Source organism: Colletotrichum acutatum (genome assembly GCF_030867785.1).
Source record: "Colletotrichum acutatum strain CBS 112980 chromosome Unknown BDZ83scaffold_38, whole genome shotgun sequence".
NCBI lineage: Eukaryota > Fungi > Ascomycota > Sordariomycetes > Glomerellales > Glomerellaceae > Colletotrichum > Colletotrichum acutatum.
In genome coordinates this window covers 295,546-316,443 of record NW_026849032.1, presented here as the reverse complement: position 1 = coordinate 316,443, position 20,898 = coordinate 295,546, and the positions used below count along the sequence as shown (strand labels likewise).

Below are 20,898 nucleotides of genomic sequence, written 5' to 3'. Positions count from 1 at the left end.
CCCTGCGCCGAACTACGAAGGTCAGGTCAAGGAGGCACCCAGTACTCCGTACGCAGTACCTATTCAGAACTAGGGTATCCGTATCGGCGTAGCCTCACCCCCCAGGTGGGATGGCAGTCATCCATCCATTGTGCGGATGAACCGACGAATGAACCATCGGCCCCGTGCCTTGCCGATGCTGACTGCCCCGCCATTCCTCCCGATACACCGACAGATGGAAGATGCAGGCGTCACTGAGGAAGGTAGGTACACCATCTCGAGGTGAATGTTTCTGGTCTTGCGTTCTCCTCCAAGATGCCAGGCTCAAAATACTAGGCGCGCACGCCTGATACTCATTGACCATGGGCTGTAATTTATGACGCCGGCATAGGATCCTGCGGCGTTGGCGTCCGCCTATCTAGACCACCTCATTTTTCTTTCCATCTCAAACTACCTACCTTAGCGATCCCTCCCTCCCCCCGCGACGCCGCTCCCACATCACAGCCCCCTCCATTCACAGCAACTTCATGAGGTAGGTACCCTACCTTACCTTCCTTTACCTCAGCATTTCCGTTCAAATCACGCTTACCCTTACCTTGGGCTCCCTCTTCGGACGGTGTTGGAACCCCAGGCCCTGCCATCCTGTACAAACCCCTCTCCTAACCTGGTCGCTTAGCTTCCCTCCTCGGCCTGGTGGGCCATCCCCTCCACTTGGCTCGATCCTCGCACTATGGCCAATCCAACCACTGGCTCCCCTTTCTACCATGTAAGCCAACCGACCGGCGACCACCACCTCATGTCGCGCATCACGTCGCCCCCCTTCAGCTCTTACCTTACTTTAGTACCCTAAGCCAAAAAAAAAAAAAGCATAAAAGACCATAGGGTCGTACTCTTTCGCCCCCAACTCTTCTTAAACCACCTGTCTCCCCCTCTTGTTGCTCGCCGTCGTGGTCTTTTCTCTCATATCACTCATCGTTTCCATATTGTAGGCTCACAGAGGTACTTAGCGGCGGAGCCCTTGATTCTCACTCTTGGCTGTTGCCCACACCATTCTTACTTCTGCCGTGATTGAGCGGTTCGGCGCTTCAGGCACCATGAGTAACAGCTACTATTCCGACTCGGATGACCTTGACATACGAGTCTCGAGGCGTCGGGCACCGTCGCCTTCACAGGTTCACTATGTCGAGGCGAGATCGAGACCCAGTAGGAACTACTACCCGTCAGCAGGCCAACAGCCTAGCTTTTTGGCTCCTGAGCGCACAGTCATTACCACTCGCACTCGATCAAGAGAGCGTTCCCGTGAGCGCCATTCCACTCCACCGGGCCCCGCTCCGGCTCCCATCTCCGCTCCGGCTCCGGCTCCTGTGATTATCAATAACCGTATTTACAACGAGCACTCGTCCGACGACGAGGACGACCGCCACATGCAGGTCTACCACGGCCGTCACCGTTCTCATTCCCGTGGTCACTCGTCTCATTCCCGGTCACCTTCGTCCTCTTACATGACCCGAGAGGATTATGAGGCAGAGCGGGCTCGACAAGAGCTGGCGGAACTCAAAATCAGTCAGGCTCGCGAGAAAGAGGAACGCCGGGTTCAAAAGGAGTTCCGAGAGGAAGCTGAGCTCCAGCGCGCCAAGCGCGATCTCGAAGATATCCGAAACCGTGAGGCTCGCGCTGCTGAAGAACAGCGCTTCAAGACCAAGATCGAATTGGAAAAGTACCAAGAGGACATGCGGAAGGCAGACTTATCCAAGAAGCGAGAAAAGGAAGCTGCTGATGCCGTAGAGCGCTACAAGAGAAAGGAGGCAGATCGACTTGCGCAAGAGAAGAAGGAAAAGGAGCAGCGTGAAAAGGAATTTCAGCAAAGGCTCAAGGAAGAGCGTCAAAAGGAGCTGGACAAGCTGGCCAAGGAAAAGAAGGAGAAGGAGGAGCGCGAGAAGGAGTACCAGAGACGTCTCCAAGAGGACCTACGTAAATCAGGTCTTGACGACAAGGCTATTGCTGCCATCCTCAAGAAGGAGAAGATTCCGGAGCCACCGAGACAAAGACCAGTTCAGCATGACAATGCGCTCGTTGCTGGGAATCGCCCAACCTACACGCGTATGGCACGAAAGCATCTTTCGATTGAAACCTTGAGAACATATCAGGTCGAGTGGGAAATGGACGTTGTAAGCATATTCAGAAGGTGACTGACTCCTGTTGCATCTGCTGACTTATCTCAGGATCCTGAATACGTGCTCATCAGACGATGGGTGCCGGAATGGGAGCAAGACACCCTTTGGAGACACACCAGGTCGATTCGCGAGAAGCGCTCATCCAAGCTCGTACTTGAGATCGAAGACAAGAAGTCGCACCGCCACGAACCAGAGTTCGAATGGGTCAGAAAGAAGAGTGACCGGAAGAGAAGCAAGTCGCCCGCGCTCCTCATGTACCTTGCGGGAGCGAAACCGGCATGATTTGAGGGGGGGGGGGTGGACCAAGCGACATTCTGGTCGGCATCGGGACCGAGTACGCCAACCTTCTTATCGCATCAAAAGTGACGATGGTATTTGTGTCTGGGACAACATCGCTTGTTTACACCACACATGTAGCTGGAAACCTTCAAGGGGAGGCCACACACAAGATATCGTAGATGCCCACAACACTCCAACAGGGCTGCTCAGGTTATTTGTTTTTCCGAAGGGATATATACCATTAGCTACTAGTACAAGTCGTCTTTGCGGGACGTTGGGCTTCTTTCAGTGGAACAAGGTGGGATTGTATGTTGGAGTGCGTAATCGCTACGGCTCCGCTGTCGTTGTCGTCGTCAAGTTTGAGGACCAAGTACGTTCAGCTCTTCTCATCAGTTCTTCGTACACAGTCCAGGCCAAGGCTGAACTCATTGCTTTTCTGCTCATGCGGAGCGCGACACCATCCATAAGTGACCGAACGCCTTCTTCCAAAATCATCTTGTGGCAAGCCTGGTACATGTTCCTGTAAACAGCCGGCTGCAGTTGAATCCTAGTTTTGATAGCATCAAAAGGATTTGAGATAACGGAGCACGCTCCACCCGCCATGACGGCAGAGCTGAAATTGACAAGCGTTGCATGTGATGTTGTAATGGCGACGGGGCGATTCGAGTTTTGGCCGTCTTTTCGAGTAGACAGACTGCTGAGCTGCTTCTTGAGCAGCTCGTAGAACAATACATACATGCCCGCGTACGGTGCATCACGGACGGCGGTAGCACCGAAGCCAGCAAAGAAGCCTCGCGGGCCATTCGTCCTGTAGATGTCGGAAGATGCGCCGAGCAGGGATTTGTAGGAATACAAATTGGATTCATATCGAACCTTGATGACGGTCAACGGCATGAGGACAAAGCCGGCAAACGTCCTGGCGACGGCGCCAGCGACCAGGTTAGCCGATGGGGTTAGCGTCGGTAGTGAGGACGAGTGTGCTGCCCTGTTGCCGGCGGCTTGGCTCAATAAGCGCGACTGGGCCACATGTTGGCGGATGGAGTTGAGGGATGTGAAGTAGAGGGCCGAACCGAAGCCGGTCCTAAGGGCTGACGGGATTGTGCCGCGCCAGAGCGTCTGGATCTTGTTGGGGGCAGCGGCAACCTCCCTGAGATACGACGTCAGTGACCGGTGGCCAGATTGTTGAACACGAGTCTTGAGTAGGTCAAGCGGTTGCAGCAGCACCGCCGATGCAACGCCGGAACCCAGTCCAGCAACGAAATGCCGAGCTGTGAGAGGAGAGGGGCAGGTCAGCGCAGCCTTGATCACAGGTGAGTATAGAGAAGAGTTTCAAAGGGGCAGCTCGCAGGGATTCATGCGTATGACCAAAGGGTGATAAATGAATGAGTATGTTTGCCCTTTTCTTACATGATTTTGTGCGGCCCGGAGTCACCTGTTGAGACATGGAGACTTTCTGAGAGAGCTGGTGTCGTATCTTTTAGACGGGGAGATGATACTAGGGGAATTGCGGTGCAATACCGGGTGATGCGGTGGCGAGTTTGTTTTATGTGTGAAAATAAGTGGTACAAGCGAATGCCATTGCGTCACCAATCAAAGACGTCCTTAAATGTACAGATTGGTTAAGAAGATGTGATGGGGTTCAAGGCAGAATGAGAAGGGAGAGATGATCATAAGTTGTGATGACTTTTCAAATCCGGCTGGCAGGGTAGATAGATATCTACATAAGCACATGAGGTAGCTTAGTTGAGGAAAGGTAAGGCCCGTCAAGGCAGGTCGGTGCATCTGACTCGCTAGCCGTATCGGGCAACGCTCAGCAGAAGATCGGGGGGCCGTAGTCGGTATAATGACGGTTATATACATAAGAAGCCTAAGGGTCCGACCGGGTCTTTCCGATCACATAGTCCTCCGGCAGGCCCGGCGTTCCTGGTCCGATTTTCAACGTTTGCTTACACAACGTTGGAGAAACATAAACCTCTGGTTGTACCCGGTCAGCTCCTCGAAAATATGATGCTCTCGCGTGCCGGCTGAGTGCTGTTCGAGCGCAGCGAGAAACATAATGCCAGCTGCTTGCGATAGCTAACATGCCGTCGAACCTCCCTTTCATAAGGTGGAGATGAGCTGCCGCTCTGTAGACTCGCATTCCACCTTGCCTTCCGTATTTGTAGTCATCCTCCTTTGAACATGCCCCGAGTGCGTTACCTCGACTCGCAACAACTTAGGACCTATGCCTCTTTGGCCCCTGTCGCCTTGAAGTCACCGATAACCGATTCAAGGCGCCCAGACAGTAACCGGTGCCTCTTGACAATGTCAACCCATTCAGTCTGTTTCGTTTCTTCGTGTTCGCCCCCCAAGGTTGCCAACAGCATCCCAAAATCACCTCCAAGCCTACCCAAACTTCCTGAACAGTACAAAACCTGAGTGAGAATACTATCCCTTGCTGCTTGGTCTTTCACAACCGGAAGGTATTTTGTCAACGTTTCGAGGAGCATCTCCACAAGATGAAGCGGGAATGTCGATAGTGTTGATGGCATGGGTTTGAAAGGATTCTCGTCGTCGTTAGTAGTTCCAGTCTGATACCCAGTGCCGGGAAATATGCTCTTGAACATGGAGACAACGCTGAAGCTTTGCTCACGGAAGATCTCGACATAGCGTTTGAGATACTTCTCTGTCTGCTGCCCGCCTGACCAGGACTGGTGATTGGCGCTCTGTTGCCTCTGCCTCTCGTCATCAGCTAGCTCACGAAGGGGTTGTAAAGCCCCCAAAGTAGCATCCAAGGTGGCAACGCGGCAGCAGAGAAAAAGTAGCGAGAGGGTGTGTTCCTGAGAACCGCGGTTCGTGGAGCTCATTGAAGACATGTCCGGAACTACTCTTCTGAGCCAGCTGATCGTCCGCAGTGATGCGGCCAGCTTGAGTCCAGGGGATTTGAGGGCAGCGATGAGATCGGCCGTCATTTTCACGATGGCCTCGTCAGCTTGGTGAGAAACGAGGTCGACCAGCGGCGAAGATGAATACAAGCCATGGAGTCTCCGAATGTGGGCATTGAGATCGAGGGCGGACGCGTAATTCGCGGGAACGGTGTTGATAGCGGAAGAGAGGAGGGTAGGCAGTTCTAGCACGTCGACGAGACGTTCGACATTGCGAAGGAGTAGTAAGGCGCGTTTCCTTTCGGCCAGGTCCTCATTGTCCCTGGATTTACTGTAGGTGGTGGAAAAGCGCAGGGCCTCTGATTCGAGCTTGGGAATGGCATTGCGAAGGTCTGCCGTGTCGGCGACAAGAGTAGGCAATGCGTGGGTCAGGCCAGTGTGATTTGAAGCCGAATCGATGATGGATTTGTGAGAGCGCTTTGAGACGCCTTGGAGCGAGAGGAGAAGTGAATGTGATGTCTGGGCCAGGGATTGAGGCTCAGTCGAGGCTAGTGCTTCCGGACTCTGATCGGCGAGATGGGACAGATATGCGAGCTTGGTTGCCCTTGTTGTCGGGTTGAATAGAGTGTTGACGTCGGCATCAGGGCTCGTAGACTGCCGAGCATCGAGCAGATCAAGGAGAACGTCGGCCATATTGGCGAGATGTTCACATTGAAAACTTGCCGTTGATAACTACCTTGGGCAGTAGGTAGGTAGGTGTCATTGGATAGAGCAAGGGGTTCTCTGTCACTCTGGGGCAGGAGCAAGTTGGGTGGCGCCAGCAGGCTAAGGTACCTAGGAAGGTAGCTTGGTAGGTGCATACCGACAGGTGCATACCGACAGGTGCCCTTCGGTGTGCACCTACCTCACTACCTTACCTTTAACTTTAGCTTGCACCCTGTCACTACAAGCTATGCCGATGAATTAAGCAGAAAATGACTTAAAGCGAAGGCTTAAGCCGGGCATGTTGTTGGTCTCACCTGGCCTCCCCCAAGTCTAGGTACCTATCTTGCTATGGGGGAAATCGCCAAGGTAGCAATACAGACCAGACACAAATGCACAGCACGAATGGCCGTGAGCAGGGGAATGTTTGAGCCTCCGAGGCGCTACTGATTATTCAGTATTCAATATTGCAGTTCCCATAGTTCCCCAAGCAATAAAGGTTTGGAATTGGGGCCAGCCCCCCCCCCCCTCATATCTTACTACGTATTCTGTTCCAGTTCACATCACAGCACTGCCTCAGTCAAGTCCACTGCGCTAGGCGTGTGATGCCATCATGAGACGGACAGCTAGTTCTGGCCCTAGCATCCCACGACCCCCGACCACAGTGCAGCTGACATGCAGCCATTTAGTGACAATAAGTAAGGTAGATAACGAAAAACAAAGTTCAGGTTGCAGGCGGAAACGGCCTTGAAAACAACTGCCCGAGAAACATATCTTGTCTGTGAACTTATGCTCACGGCCGCCCCCACCTCTGTGCCCAGTGCTCGACTTAGGGTACCTCCTAAGGTCACGACACAGCTGGCGGGCGGCCAGGTGCTACAAGTCTTCAAGGGTCCTCCTCCATCAAGCTTAGCTTCCCCCAACAATCCGTCAGCTCCCCGCGCGCCGACCCCTGCTTTGCCTCGCCTGCCTCATAACCACACGAGACCTTGAACCACTTACTCACTGCTCACGTTTGTTTCTCTTGTCTCGTTCACCTCAAGCATCTGATAGACTGACGGATCGATCTGGTGACAGAACTCTCCTGTCGAAGAATACTTTGAAAAGGAAAACATCCCCAACACCCAGCGCCGCAATCAAGCCGCGCAGCTCACCTTCGACTGTCTCCCCAGCGTACTACCGTCTCCTGGTACTCCCGAACCGAAGCAGCTTCCAAGACCCTCCCCAGCAGAAGCGCACAATTGAGCTCGAGTCGAGGTACAACACAGAGAATGAAAGATCCTTTCTTTCTCGAGCCACTGCCATGGCTCGTCAAGGCGACTCAGCCCTTTGCTGACTACTTCTCGCTGCCGACACTGCCGATCCACGTTCACGAGGTCCTCGCCTCAGCCCTCCTCTACTCGGTTATCTACTACCCTGTGTCTCCGTTACTGTCGCGCTTGATAGTCGGCCGCAAATACCTCGATTTACCCCGCAAGAGACGCATAAACTGGGATGCCCATGTCGTCTCTCTTGTCCAGAGTCTTCTCATCAACGGCTTGGCCCTCTGGGTCATGTTCGTTGACGAAGAGCGCAGCACGATGGATTGGCAAGCTCGCATGTGGGGATATACAGGTGCTGCCGGTATGATCCAGGGCCTTGCCGCTGGCTATTTCCTATGGGACTTGGTTGTCACGAGTCTCAATATGGATGTCTTTGGACTCGGCACCTTGGCTCATGCTATCAGCGCCCTCTTTGTCTTCTCTCTTGGATTCGTAAGTCTGCCTCTGACGAAGTGCTCTATATTCATGTCTTTTCCGCTAACCTCTATCAATGAATCAGCGACCCTTCCTAAACTACTACGGCTGCATCTTCATCCTTTGGGAGCTGTCCACACCCTTCCTCAACATTCACTGGTTCTTTGACAAGCTGGGAATGACCGGGTCTCGCGCGCAACTCTACAACGGCCTCATGCTCTTGTTCACTTTCTTCTCCTGCCGCCTCATATACGGAACTTATCAGTCTGTCAAAGTCTTTTCAGACATCTACGCTGCAATCAACGCCCACCCCGTCCTGCCGAAAGAGATTTCCCCGGAAACAGGCGCAGTGCTCGCTCCGACTGGTGTTATGAGATTTGCAACGGCGTCATCAACGGTGCCAACTTGGCTAGCCGTGACGTACCTGATGAGCAATATAACTCTCAATAGCTTGAACTTCTACTGGTTCATCATGATGATTCGTGCGGTTCGGAAGAGGTTCCAGCCGGCAAAGTCAACAGACAAGCAAGCTACGATCGAGCCCTCTACTGCCAAGGCCACAGCGGCATCTCCCACAACTCAAGCCCGTCGGCGCAAGGCATAGAGCAATTCCAAGGGAAAGGAGCGGGCGATTTGCACGTAGTCGTGTGCCGAAGAGTGCTTCCCAGCTTTGACAGCGTTTTGTGTGGGAAAGCTGGATGATAACGGCCCTGGGCGGAGCGAGGAACTGTACAAATACATGATAGGATGTTGCCCAATCTTTGAACGTGGGTGGCAGGTGGTTTACTGCTTACTGTTTTACATAACATATAGATCGGTATTTCGTTTGACTTGCGCTGATAAGACGCGCCAGCTTGAGAGACGCGGCCCTGTTCTGTCTCATCTTCAATAACGCTTACGTGCCTCCTGTCTCCTGCTTGACTTTGTCATACTCTTCACAGCCAAAGTTACTAGAGCAATGGCTTGAATCATCACGAGCCTCACATTGATGCCAAAAGTAAGGTGAAAGAAGTAGTATTAAGTACATCTATGCACGTACACTGGTATGACGGTGGGAAACACACATGGCACCTATGCTATGCAGGGTGTGTCCAGAAAAGGGAAAAATACGGCCAGTTGATTCGCTCGCTCCAATCCGGAAGATGAGTCCATCAAGGACGGAAATGGATGTGCAACTAGAAACCGAAGGGATTGTTGGGAGCTAGATGTTCCAGTTAGCCAAATCCTGCAGAGACACTGTGGATGAGTACGTGTATACTAACTTGCTTGTGAAAGATTGGCCCGCCGGCCTGTAGCCTGCGGCATCAACTTCTTTGCGTCACCTGTAACTCCGAAGCGAACCGGCGGAGGAGGGCCTGTCTTCTGAGGCTGCAAAGGCTGCACCGGTGCTTGAAGCCCGGCGCTGCCCATATTGTTAAATCCTCCCATGCCGGTTTGCTGCGGTTGGAAGCCCGGCATGCCGGTTCTTTGTGGCTCCATAGCAGGGGGCAAGAATGAGTTGATGCTTCCGGTGGGTTGCGCATTGAAGCCCTGAAGCTGACCGAACTGACCAGGAAAGCCAGTAGGTTGCGCCTGCATTGGGGAGAACTGACTTTGCCTCTGAGGATCCGCGAAAGGGCTTTGAGCAGGCGCGCCTGTCATCATGGGCTGCTGCATCGACTGCATAAACTGTCCACCAGTCTGTTGCATACTGGGGTTGAAGCCCATTACCCCCGGTACTGGTTGCTGCTGAGGCACGGGATAGGCATTCATCTGCTGATGTGGCATCTGCTGCTGCTGCTGCTGCTGCTGCTGCTGCATAGTATACTGCTGCTGCAAACGTGCTTGATTCATATCATTCATGCTCTGCCCTGGCGGTGCCACCTGAGTCTGGAAAGTTTGGTGGGAGACACCAGTCATTTGAGGCATCAGAGGCGGCGGTGCAAAGGCGCTCTGCTGAGCAGACTGAGGTGCAGACAACGGTCTCGACGGCGGTGGAAGCATCAGCGAGCCAGTGGTCGCCATAGACGGAGGCGGGGCTGGCCTTTGCCGCTGTGTAGCTTGCTGGGATGTCTGCAAGCCTGTAGAACTCGGCCTGATGGTATCAAAAAATGACGGCGTAGCTCCAGTGGGTTGTGGCGCCTGCACCGGTGCCGGTGGTTGAACAACGACCGGGCTTGGCGCCGGCGGCTGGGCTGTCCGTTGCGGCTCCAGAGGCTTCGACAACAGTGACAAATCTTGCATGGACCCAGTGAGAGCAGGCACTTGCTGGGGCGGTGTTTGCTGTTCCGGTAGTTGGGTTGGAGCCGGAGTAGGAGCAGCGGCAGGGCGAGGGGGCTCTTGTGGTTGCTTTGCGGGCTTCACGTCCCACGCATCATCGTCAAAACCACTTGTCGTCTTGGCCGTCGCTGTTGAAGCAGAGGCAGGCGACTTAGAGTCGGTGTCTTCGCTCGGGCTGGACCCCTTTGCAGCAAATGCCTTGGGATCCACAACATCACTGGTTTGCACTGCAGGTGCCGGTCTGCCTTTTCTGGTGTTGTTCCGGAGAGCTCCACCAGGACCGGAGAACAGACCGCCAGAAGCCCCGTCGCCTTCTCCGTTTGCCTTGTCGGCGCCGTTCTTCACTCGGCCAAACTTCTGGTCCAGTGTGCGCATGACTTTCAGTATGTCTCCTTCGCGAAGACCCAGATTACGAAGCACCGAGGCGTCAACGTCTGGAAGTACACTTTCGTCCATCGAGTCCTTGGCGAAGGCCTGTGCATATCGCTCGCACAAGCCTACGGCAACATCGCAAGTGAGGAAGAACTGGAACCAATCGTACTCGGGTTTCTGCGGTTGTCCAACTGAGGCGCCGACTCCGGCAGGCGGCGAATTTCTGGCTTGTGAGGCCCTGGCTTTCTTGACATTCGACAGCGGCTTGTCTTCGTCCAGTGAGATGCCCGTAGCGCGTTCGACGTATTCTAGGTCCTCAACTGACATTTTTGCCACGGGAACTGCAATCTTGACGCCATTCATCTTGTGCAGGTTAATCTTGCCATCCTTGAGTCCGAGGAACTGCGCGTCGACGCTGAAAGATTTCGATCGGTCCGTCCACGTCCGCACTTTGGCGGGATCCGGCTCTGTGACAATAGTGTTAGTACAGAGTGTGCACCAGAACCTAAGACCAAGGGCTATTGCTTACTAGACTTGCCGGATCGGCCTTGACTGCCGCCTTCGCCACGTCCGTTTTCGCGTTTGCTCCGCTGCCCATAGTTATTACCATTTTCTCTTGCCATAAGACTGCTGCCTCGCTTTGGTAAAGGCATTCCTGGCCCTACCTGCTGTGAGCTGTCCCTCTGAGCCGCTTTAACAGCCTCCTTTGTCAACCTGATCTCTTCCAAGCGGTTCTGTTCGACGGTTGACTTCGCCGCGTTCAATCCGGTGTTGCTGGCGGGTGGGGCGATGGAGCCTGTGACCTCGATGTAGCTACTCGGGACGACGCCCTCCTTGCCGTTTTTAACACGCCGAACCTGCCACCATTCTTCGCTCTTGGTATCGTCGATTATGACGACATCGTCGCCAACGGCAACAGTAACCTCGTCGTCGCCTTGGGCCATGAAATCATATAGCACTTGACCTTTCTTCTGGGCCTTTCCTGAGCCGGCCAGGATAACCTCTCGAAGTCCCTCTGCTCTGACGGCACCTGCTAGTTCGCCTAGAGCGCCCACGATCTCTTCAGCTGTATCTTTGGCTCCAGCATGGAAATCTACGCTTTTGCTCGGCCTGACAAGCTCCAAGAACACGTGCTTACCCTCGCGAGAGTAATGGGTCATCTTCTCCGCTGTCCACTCTTGGGAAGGACCATCCTGGGCACGCTCTGGGGCAATCAATATGTTCCCAGTTGCTAGATTGATACCTAGAGTGGTGGGCATCTTTTTCCGCTTGCCCATCACGGATACCATCTCGTTGATATTGTACATGTGGAACCCACCAGGCGCACGATAAGGTGGTTCTTCGACTTCGGGCTCCTGGTCGTAAAGACGGGTGTCAATCGACCTTTGAGATTGGATACGTGCTGGTGCCGGTGCGGGTGCCGGTGCGACCTGCGAAATTGGACGGGCAGGCAGAGCGGGGCTTCTGACCGGCTCCTCATCCGATGGTTCTGATGCCGGGGACTGCGGTGACATTGGGGGAGTAGCAGCGCGCGGTTGAGGGACAGAACGACCCGCCATCACACCTGCCAGAGCCGCCGCGGGATTGTTGTCGTTAGAGTTGGCTGGTGTGTAGGCAGACTCCGGCCTCTCCATATAGCTTTCCGTAACAGCAGAAGCAGAACTTGTGCGTGCCGGTAACGTTGGAGGCGGCGAAGGTTGAGCCGCAGTATCTTCTGCTTCGCCAACTTCAATGTAATTGGCCGGTACAAATCCATAATCGTCATCTAGACCAACCAGAATCCAGTCAGGGTCTGATGTGTCGTAGACGTCAAGGACAGCATCTTCGGGGAAGGAAAGCTCCTCGTCTGTTTGCCTTGTGTACTCAAACAGAGCACGCGCCTTTGCGACGGGTTGTGCCTGAGATGCAGTTAGAATCAACATTGCTACGTCGAATGAAATCTCGGTGGGAGCGGTTTCGGGTGCGCCTACCTCTTCTACATAATTATTCGGAACGAGACCTTCGGGTTCTTCTTCGTCGTCTGCACTAGCCTTCTTCTTTGCTTTCCACCAATCATCCTCGGCGTTCTTCTCGAGCACGTAGAGAATATCCCCATCGTTGATGGCAAGCTCGCCTTCGGCTTGAGGAAGGTAGTCATAGACGGCTTTGTAGACTCCTAAGAAACCCATGTTGGCGGGGCTGGGTAGGCTTCTGCCGGATTATTCGCGAGTAGAATAAATGATCGCGCAGGCGTTTATGTGCGGGGAAATCCGCGTATCATGAGATGGAAGGATCGCAGTTCGAGTGTGTGGCCGAGGGTGCCGTACTTCTGGCTGAAGTGCAGTATGGGGAGAAGCCGCTGCTCGCTGCCGGCGTCCCCGCGGATGGGCAATGGTTCAAAACTCGCAAGAATCGGGAGATCGGGCGTTGAAAGGTTCCTAGAGGCACAATGGGCCGAGGTCAACTTCAGAGCCGCCAAACAGCTAGACAGCCAAACGTTCAAAGGGCGATCGCAGGGCATGTGAAGATATATTGAGCATTATGGAACGGATAGGCAATGCTGTACGATGGCATTTGCCACAGGCTACCCAGGCAACGTCGCAGGGCAGAGGAAGATAGGCAAGTACAGATAGCGTGGGCAGAGCTAAAGACAGCACGAAACAATGGCCATGAGAGATGTTCTTAGAACAACTTACAAGTCATGAGGTCGCAGTTTAGTACGCACTCGGCAAGTATGTCCGGTATCGCGATCGCATCAGCTCGTGGGTTCGTGGGTACGGATGATGGTCGACGGCCGAGTTGAGCTTGACTGGCGATAACCGCGGCTGGAGGGATTTCGCAGCTCGTGCAGTACCAAGGAAATTGAGTGTTGATGTGATATGATAGGCAGAATGGTGGTTGGAGAAATATCTTGACCGAGCAAAGGCGTGACGGTGGAAAGTAGATGGTGGATTGGAAGATGGAGACGTGATAATCGTAGCGGGTGCTCAGGTAGTTGCGGTTATCCGTTAGGCATTATTATTGCCATATGCGATGATGGTGGAGGTGTCGTGGCTGTGATCAATGGGCACTAGGAACCGGAGGAGCTGGGCTTGGAACCGGTACCTTAATTACTGTGTATGCTGAGTGAGACTGGCCCGGTGTGGAGCATGACAATGGTTACTTGAGCTGGGCTGCGATTAGCGCTTTGGAGAGGGTGGAAGATGAAGATACCTTGAGGTACTTTGCACATAAGCAGGGTGGCAGGCGATGCTGGTGGGGGCCTCCGTTATCCATCACTGCTGCCGTCATTGTTAGAAACCTGGCAGGTACCTGGCAGTTCACCCATGCATGAAGACTCGAAAACACGGGTATATGCATATACATACACACTCACACACACACCTTACAAATGCGTCATGCGTCAGGTTGGCGCGCACGTTCCTCAGCATGTCTAGGTGCTCTCTATCCGTATTCTCTCGCAGAAAGATATTAATGAACTTCCTCATTTCATGTTTCCTCATTTTGATGTATTTCTACGCAGTACCAACCTTTCCATGAGAATGTTTGCATCCCACAGCACCCTTCCTCAAATTGGAACGTGCCGTGCTTGGTGTTACGCTTCTAGGCACCCTAAACTCAAGTGCACCTCATATTTGCGGCCCAAGTGGCTCTCCACCGTAGTTCGCTGCCCGATATGGGACACTGTCATAAGAGAACGGTTCATGATTTGAACATCTGTCCCATGGTCTTGTCAGAGACGGATATTCCGGGTTCATGAGGTTCATACCATTGTGGGCCGAAGATCGAAACGCTCTGCAGGGCAGCTCACCGTGTGAGCAAGCAATCAAATTACTCACTATCGCACACATGAATGGGTTCGTGAATATCCGTAGAAATGCCTTGTATCCAGGTATCTTAATGCATTAGCCAATGCTTTCCGTTAGCCTTGTCTCCGATCTGCAATCCGCCGTGATGGATTCAGGTTGTTTTCCCCATCCTTTTCACTATGCCAGCCCAGCCAGCCACCTCACTGACTGCTCCCTGTTCTACCCCGGCTGACGACCCCAGGAAACAGTTTGGGATCTCGTCCCGAGGTGTGGCCGTCAGTCGACCACGATGCTTCTCCGGAAGGTGCGAGACTGGCAGGGGAAGCAACTACATCCTCTTCGAGGACTGCTGCGCTGTTGGATCCTCCCACGACGGCCGTCTGCGTGCCACCTCCGTTACCCGGGGCACTGTCAACACCCGCGCTGGCCGGCTCGCGTTGCACCGCTGGGTGGTGCCCACCGATGATGCTTTGAGCCACACTCTGCTGGTCAGCTGTGACGGCCGAGTCAGGGGTTTCATTGGCACCGTAGTTGATGTACTTGTGAAGCCTACCACTCGTTAGCATGCTCCTGGATCCTGGTCAGAGTTCCGCCGCCATGATGCTTACATGTCATGTTCCTCTCTAAGGGTCTGGTATCTGAATTCTTCTCTGCGATCAGGCACGTTGGTTTTCACCATGGCATTGCCTGCCTTGCCCGGAAGCTTGAAATTGGGTCCAAGCCACTGCTCCTTGATCGCACTTTCGAAGCCGCTCTGCTTGACTGAATTCTTTGCAAGTTCACACATGTCCACAGGGCTTAGCTTGTAGATCTGGGCTGCCACGGCGTACTCCTCCATCAATGGCTCCTTCGTAAAAGCGAACTGAAGTGGATCGTCCGTCGACAACGAGACATTGAGACCCCGACGGAAGTACTGGTAGAACGGGTTCCTCTCATAAGCAAGGAATAGAGCGTTGTTACTCAGCGGCGACATGGCGATGCCAATCTGTTCAAGATAGAAGATGTACTGCAAGAGCGGAACCTTGCGTAGTAGTAGACCATGGCTGATGCTGTGACAACAAAGGAGAGCCACAGCCAGATGCTCGCTGTCACCAGCCTCACCACAGTGTGGTCGCAGTACAAACGTGTTGAAACCCCGACGTTGGCGCAGTGCGTTGAGCGATGACATATTGGAGAACAGATAGTAAAGCCAGTAACTGTAGGGAGGGTTTTGCTTCGAGTCCCAAACCTTAGGCACGGGGAACTTCTTGAACAGGCGCCGCTCAATTTTGCTCTCGTCGTCGACACTGTCGAACCCAATCACCCTCTGCAGGAAGATATGCAGCTTCGGATGGCTCGAGGGATCTCTTGAGACTTCGAACAGGGGCTCAAAGACATTCTTGACCACCTGTTCGAAAGTGTCCATGAGCCCGCTGGCCTTGTACACATCGTACAAACGAGGGATCTGAATGAGCCATCGTACGTTGTGGGAGAATAGCTTGTTGTCAACAACCCAGGCGGCTAGCTTATCCCATTCGTCAAGGGACTTGCCGTAAATGGAGATGCGCCATTCGACCATCTGGTATTTGCTCGATTCAAGATCAGCAATGACCTCTTTGGTGATTTCTGCCAGATAGCGGCCATTGATAAAGTTGTCTGTCTTGAGGAAGATCGTGCGGAGCCGGGATTCGCCAATTGGGTTGTACTTGAGATTGAACTTATCAAATCTGTGGAACGAATCCGTGTGCGCCTTTGGATAGGTATTAGTTAACGTTCAGAACGTATGGAGGGAGAGGCACGCTTCAGGACAAGAACTTACATGCATATCTAGAGTGTCAATGGAAAGGTCATATGCGGTGAGGTTGATACTCTGGAACACCTCCGCTAGGGTTAGATGCCTGTCGTCGCGGAAAAGCACAACCTCGTCTGGACACTTCTTCATCTTGCTCTTGATGAAACGCAGGAGATGTTTCTGGTTCATGCAAGCAGAGTGGTGAACGTGGGTGTCAACCTTGCGCACGTTGTAAAAGTCTCTGTGGGGGACTTTCTTGCTGTCCGCAGTCTCCTGGTACTCGTTGAGAAGGGCGTAAAGATTGAATTTGCCTTCGAGATACTGAAGTCGACGGAATGCAAAACTCTTGCTTGGTCCGTCTGAGGAAATGCTCAGAATTTGATCCAGGTCCATGTAAAACTCTCGGATAGTAGGAACCCGAATGACTGGATTTCCTCTAGCCTCTGACTCTGCATCATCGAATACTTGGTAGACACCACTATCGTCAAGCTTGAACGTCATCTTGTCGGCGGAGGGGACTGGGAGCAGGTCCTGCATATCGAAGTCTTCTCCAATATCTTGACCAGGCTTCCGCTTCTTCGATGTGGGCTTAGCCTCGGAATCCTGTGCCCGACGGCTTGTGTGGTCACTTGCTGCCGTGGCAGATGAAGGCAGGACCATGCTGCCGTTCAGGCTATTGGCGTTGCTGGTGGTTTGCTCGGCAGAAGCCACAGCTCTTGCGTGCTCGGCTCCCCAAGCTGGCTGCGGAGGAGGTGGGTAAATCGACCAAGTAGGATCATCCCTAGGATTATCATCAGGTCTTTGGAGAGAGAGCCCGACGTATCTCTCTCGTAGGTCCATGATGCTCTGAATATTCTTCGAGATGGCACTGAGCTCAGCCGTGATGTGTGGATCTGTGTCTGAGAAGGCAGCTACACCAAGGGTAGCAGGCTGGTTTGTAGCGCTAACACTAGGGCCAGTTTCGTGGCCCAGGCCCAGATTGTTGAATTCACTGTTCGGAAACCTGGGGTCGTCTTCATGGACAGGGTGGTTCCGTGGAGGTGAGAAGTGCTCTGCACTGGCAGCTTGCTGCTGCTGCTGCAGCTGAGTCGGTTCCGGCAGCATCATTTCTTCGTGTGCTGGAGCTTTCCCTCTCACTTGGCCATGTGCTTTACCCAGGGGAGATGAGTCCATTGGATGGTCGAGATTTCGAGTGCCGGCAGGAACATCACGATGCTCAGAGCCGACAATGACTGGGCTTCCGTGGGGCGTCGCATGGCCTTGGGACCACACACCACTACCCGTCTTCAGCTGGCCAACCTGGCTACGCTGGTAAAAGAGTTTGGCGTCGGTCTGGCTCATCTGGCGGTCCGCAACAGGGTCGTAAAAGGCGGTCCTTGTGGGAAGATCGCGAGGAAGCATGCCGTCTTGCAGGCTCGCTCCATCGTGATCCTGGCCATGGGGTGACAAAGGGTTCGCATCTGACGCGGGTGCATCGCCGGGAGTTTGCCCTCCTGACCCCTCAGAGCTATTGTCGCCTCGGGAGTCCAGCGCACCCAATTCGCCGTCAGAGTCGGTGTCACCATCGTGGAGCGAGAACGCGGGGCCTCTTTTGGGGGAGGTTGAGGCGGACGTCGGGTCTTTTTGGTTCATCAAGGCTTGTGTCTGATTACGGCAAACTGTCAGCACAATACGAAGCACGAAGCTATACGCTATAGGGTTGGGAGAAGAACTCGGCCTTCCATGAGGAATGAGGGGTAGCTTACCAGCGTGAATCGAAACTACCATATCCGTTTGGGGGAAGAGGCTTCGAAGAGTACATACCAGCCATTTTGAGAAGCGTGTTGAACCCTACCGTGGAGTGTTGTAGAGCCCTTCCCCCAAGAAAAGAAAAAAGAAAACAGAGATCCAGTAATTCTCCAGAGACGACGGCAGAATTATGATGCAGGAGCTATCGCAGTATCGGGTAATCGCATGCACTAGCACTCCAAAGTGGGATAAGGACCAGAAGACAATGAATACCTAAGCGGGTGGTGGAGGGGTAGCGGTTGGCTCCGACCTCCGACTTGCGACCGCGGCGGGGTCCTACGCAGTAAGGTGCCACTGACCGTGACCACAGTGATAAGGTATGCTATCATATAAGGTAAGGTACCTGTTATGCCTACCTTACGTCTCTGGGCCCTCAGGTAAGATATTATGGCACCGGTCATGTCTTTCACTTACGGGCATCTACCCTGCCTGTCTAGGCTGTTACCATTCAATAGTGCATAACCAAGTCACGAAGCTCGCCGGATGAGTCAAAGGTTGCAGTCGTAATGTAAGTAAGTCACTATCGAGAGGTACAAGCATCAACCATGCTGGTTCCCAAAACAGCCACCTGCTGTTTGACACGACCATAGAGATATGGATGTCTGAAAGTCCCTTGGAAGGGTTTTCTAACTCTGGATCGGATATGTAAGTTCGTCCAGTGGCTGTCTAAAATCTCTGGCTCTACTTTGCACCCACATTCTTTTGCACCCTAGAGGTCTTGGCTCTCGAATCCAATGAGTATAGGCCTCCAGCCCCAAACACGATGATTGCCCCGACCAGAGTCCCCACGGCCAAGCGATTCCCGAAAAGCCATATGCTCAAAAGTAGACTGACCAACTTGCGAATGTTCAAGACGATGGTAACAGTCAATGCTGAGGACACGGCAGCGAGCAAGTTTACACCCCGGATACATGCGTACTGAGTAACGACGTTTGTCACCAGATAAGCAAGTTGGCTCGGAATTTGGAGTTTGGAGAGACCATCTCCAACGTCCCCATTGAGGCCAAGGCCGGGAAGTTGTGCCATGGGTAGCGAAAGAGGCGGACTGTTTGCTAGTTTTCGGAATTGGCGGATCAGTGATGGCGCAAACGGCAAGAAGAGCGGTAGTGACAAAAGGTGTGAGTAGAAGAGATTCTCTCGCCAATGGGGACCGTATTGTTTGTACGTCTCTTCAGTGTAGAGACCCATGATGGCGGAGAGGACCTGCGCCACGAACAGCACAACGAGGCCCGTCCCAAAAGCGGGCTTGTCACTCCCCTCGGTTGCCTTTGAAGAGGTCTGAATTGCGGTTAGAACGAGAGAACCCGTCAGGATTTGGGCATAGCTTGCGTACCTTTGACTGTGAGTCCGACCACGCTGCGGTGATGACACCGAATGTCAGGAGAACGACAGCCACGATCTGTATGCGCGAGTACTTTTTCCCATAAAGAGACCCAGCGACCATGGTTGTAATGCTTCCACCAGACCGAAGAATGATATGCACAGGAACGGATATGTCATAGCTGAAGGCATGGTTGTTCAACACATTAATGCTGAAGAACAGGACAATATTGATGATCCAGCGGCGTATCGGGACCTTGTTCTGCTGCAAGAAGAACGGTGGTCTCGATCGATCGAATTGGGAAAAGTATCCGGTGACAGCCACGAAGAGGAATTGGACAAATGTCAAGAGGGTTCCTGTACACGCGGGAGCTCGTCAGGAGGAAGTATAGATCGCGGGGATCATGGTGACATACCACTTGCAGGTTCGACCCTGGAGGAAGAGGGAACGATTAGCAACGGCAAAAATCCAGCAATTTGGTGTTCAGGAGCGGCAACGCCGGAGTATAGAAGCAGCGCTTACTTGATGATTGCTTCCAAGGCATACACCTTTACGCAGCGAGGTCAGCATGTCTGTAGCTCTGATACGGTCGTTTGAGTATAGGTTCACCAACATTGGAGCAGCAGCCGCCAAAGATGAGGCCAAGCATAACGCCAACGGTGATCCATTGGGAAAAGAGACCGGCGACTATTCGACCAGCAGTCTGCAGGGACTTTTCGCTAGAAGCGTGTCTATTCATGGCCATACCATTGGCGGCTTGATCGGCCGTCTTCTCGTCATCGTAACCCCGGGCAGGAGAATCCATCTTCTCCATGGGAGGCGATGAGAGGCCTTTCGGCTGTCCGCGTCGTCGAGTGGTCGCCGGAGAGGACATTGAGGCTGTTCGGAGCCTGCGTGCGAATAGTTGAAAGGATTGGACTAGACTTTTGGGGGGTTCAAAGTATAATTGCAAAGGTGCGGCGCGCAGCGTGCAGCGTGTCCGAGACACTGGGACGCCGTTACAGCTGGGGCCGGAAAGCAGGTACGAGGTAGGGAGTAAGGCAACTTACCTTGAGGTACCTTACAGAGGACAGATCAGGGCGAGGGCGGCCAATGACAGTGGCGCAACTGGGATCTGAGCTGCCCGGGCTGTATCGGAACTCCGCTCGCGCCCCTAAACTTCAAAGACCACGTCTGTGTCTCTCAGTCTCTCAGTCTCGAGTCTTTTTATGGTCGGAGACAGTCACCATGGGATTCGGGTGCTTTGGATGCCGGGCTACCTACTTACTTTACGACACTTGTATCTGACCTTGGGAGCTTCTAATCAAGTTCACTTCGGGGTTGATAAATGCTATGCTCCCTTACATTGGATCCAGCTGAAGCACCTACCTAGGCTTTCCCCCATGCTCTCAAAGTTGGAGACTTTACTTACTACCTCAAGTGACAGGGTAGTCATGGGTTATTCCAGAGTTGTACATTGAAGTTGATGAGCCCACGGTTGCAGGTTGGGGCGGCCACCTCAAACAACATGCCCCGCTCCACTTGCTCTTGTCTTGCTCCCACTAAGCTTGCTACCGTACCTCCGTCACGGATGTGTATCCATACCCTTCGTTACCTAGGTACCTTGGTAGGGTATCTAATAATGGCCTCAGCATGCCAGATGATCCTCTCGTAAGGTTCTGTACCTTGCTTGATTTCCCCGTCCTAGGTAGGCTCGGGACCTGACAGGAACTTCGAGATCCCTTGAGAACCAATCTAGGTACTTTAAGCCAGCCAATCCACACCTTCACCTACCTGCATAGATAAGTGCGAGTCGTTGGGTAGTAGATAGTTGCTCCAGATCTATCTCGGGGAATAATGTTGACATATCGAAATCTCGCGGAACG

The 20,898-nt window shown here is 53.3% G+C and overlaps 7 protein-coding genes across 7 annotated transcripts; 2 read left to right on the top strand and 5 right to left on the bottom strand.

Moving 5' to 3' along the window:
- Positions 1-1,079: 1,079 nt before the first annotated feature.
- Positions 1,080-2,435, top strand: BDZ83DRAFT_558700 (uncharacterized protein; the record flags this gene model as incomplete). Its single annotated transcript, XM_060503543.1, has 2 exons — positions 1,080-2,147; positions 2,202-2,435. Coding segments are annotated over 2 exons (1,302 nt in total), but the record flags the coding sequence as incomplete, so codon positions are not given.
- A 148-nt stretch (positions 2,436-2,583) lies between these two features.
- BDZ83DRAFT_285153 (mitochondrial carrier domain-containing protein) lies at positions 2,584-3,955 on the bottom strand. Its single transcript, XM_060502160.1, has 2 exons — positions 3,840-3,955; positions 2,584-3,700 (listed from the first exon to the last, which is right to left on the bottom strand). Exons 1-2 carry the CDS (start codon positions 3,874-3,876, stop codon positions 2,760-2,762), a joined length of 978 nt encoding a protein of 325 aa, XP_060365881.1. The 5' UTR covers positions 3,877-3,955; the 3' UTR covers positions 2,584-2,759.
- Positions 3,956-4,473: 518 nt separating this feature from the next.
- Positions 4,474-6,092, bottom strand: BDZ83DRAFT_285128 (Dor1-like family protein). The gene has a single exon (XM_060502159.1). It carries the CDS (start codon positions 5,987-5,989, stop codon positions 4,655-4,657), a length of 1,335 nt encoding a protein of 444 aa, XP_060365880.1. The 5' UTR covers positions 5,990-6,092; the 3' UTR covers positions 4,474-4,654.
- A 1,177-nt stretch (positions 6,093-7,269) lies between these two features.
- Positions 7,270-8,338, top strand: BDZ83DRAFT_575785 (TLC domain-containing protein; the record flags this gene model as incomplete). The annotated part of the gene is made up of 2 exons (XM_060504853.1): positions 7,270-7,752; positions 7,820-8,338. 2 exons carry the CDS (start codon positions 7,270-7,272, stop codon positions 8,336-8,338), a joined length of 1,002 nt encoding a protein of 333 aa, XP_060365879.1.
- A 653-nt stretch (positions 8,339-8,991) lies between these two features.
- Positions 8,992-12,533, bottom strand: BDZ83DRAFT_575823 (uncharacterized protein; the record flags this gene model as incomplete). Its single annotated transcript, XM_060504859.1, has 3 exons — positions 8,992-10,832; positions 10,895-12,263; positions 12,336-12,533. The coding sequence occupies 3 exons, from the start codon at positions 12,531-12,533 to the stop codon at positions 8,992-8,994; spliced, it is 3,408 nt and encodes a 1,135-aa protein (XP_060365878.1).
- Positions 12,534-13,870: 1,337 nt separating this feature from the next.
- On the bottom strand, positions 13,871-17,811 carry BDZ83DRAFT_618611 (AMP deaminase). The gene is made up of 5 exons (XM_060508082.1): positions 17,670-17,811; positions 15,952-17,568; positions 14,762-15,882; positions 14,156-14,702; positions 13,871-14,061 (listed from the first exon to the last, which is right to left on the bottom strand). The coding sequence occupies exons 2-4, from the start codon at positions 17,554-17,556 to the stop codon at positions 14,354-14,356; spliced, it is 3,075 nt and encodes a 1,024-aa protein (XP_060365877.1). The 5' UTR covers positions 17,557-17,568; positions 17,670-17,811; the 3' UTR covers positions 13,871-14,061; positions 14,156-14,353.
- Positions 17,812-18,036: 225 nt separating this feature from the next.
- Positions 18,037-20,074, bottom strand: BDZ83DRAFT_285057 (NST UDP-N-acetylglucosamine transporter). The gene is made up of 6 exons (XM_060502158.1): positions 19,647-20,074; positions 19,556-19,581; positions 19,449-19,465; positions 19,046-19,389; positions 18,409-18,990; positions 18,037-18,344 (listed from the first exon to the last, which is right to left on the bottom strand). Exons 1-6 carry the CDS (start codon positions 19,905-19,907, stop codon positions 18,339-18,341), a joined length of 1,236 nt encoding a protein of 411 aa, XP_060365876.1. The 5' UTR covers positions 19,908-20,074; the 3' UTR covers positions 18,037-18,338.
- Positions 20,075-20,898: the final 824 nt, after the last annotated feature.

What these genes read in the sequence shown, in the direction of transcription:
- BDZ83DRAFT_285128 (XM_060502159.1), bottom strand. Translation starts at nt 5,989, where the DNA reads ATGGCCGACGTTCTCCTTGATCTGCTCGATGCTCGGCAGTCTACGAGC.
- BDZ83DRAFT_285057 (XM_060502158.1), bottom strand. Translation starts at nt 19,907, where the DNA reads ATGTCCTCTCCGGCGACCACTCGACGACGCGGACAGCCGAAAGGCCTC. An exon ending in TTGGCGGCTGCTGCTCCAAT is followed by an intron (nt 19,582 to 19,646) that starts GTTGGTGAACCT and finishes CGCTGCGTAAAG; the next exon opens with GTGTATGCCTTGGAAGCAAT. An exon ending in GGTCGGACTCACAGTCAAAG is followed by an intron (nt 18,991 to 19,045) that starts GTACGCAAGCTA and finishes ACCGCAATTCAG; the next exon opens with ACCTCTTCAAAGGCAACCGA.
- BDZ83DRAFT_618611 (XM_060508082.1), bottom strand. Translation starts at nt 17,556, where the DNA reads ATGAACCAAAAAGACCCGACGTCCGCCTCAACCTCCCCCAAAAGAGGC. An exon ending in TTGACACTCTAGATATGCAT is followed by an intron (nt 15,883 to 15,951) that starts GTAAGTTCTTGT and finishes ACCTATCCAAAG; the next exon opens with GCGCACACGGATTCGTTCCA. An exon ending in CTTAGAGAGGAACATGACAT is followed by an intron (nt 14,703 to 14,761) that starts GTAAGCATCATG and finishes AACGAGTGGTAG; the next exon opens with GCTTCACAAGTACATCAACT.
- BDZ83DRAFT_285153 (XM_060502160.1), bottom strand. Translation starts at nt 3,876, where the DNA reads ATGTCTCAACAGGTGACTCCGGGCCGCACAAAATCAT. An exon ending in TCCGGGCCGCACAAAATCAT is followed by an intron (nt 3,701 to 3,839) that starts GTAAGAAAAGGG and finishes CTCCTCTCACAG; the next exon opens with CTCGGCATTTCGTTGCTGGA.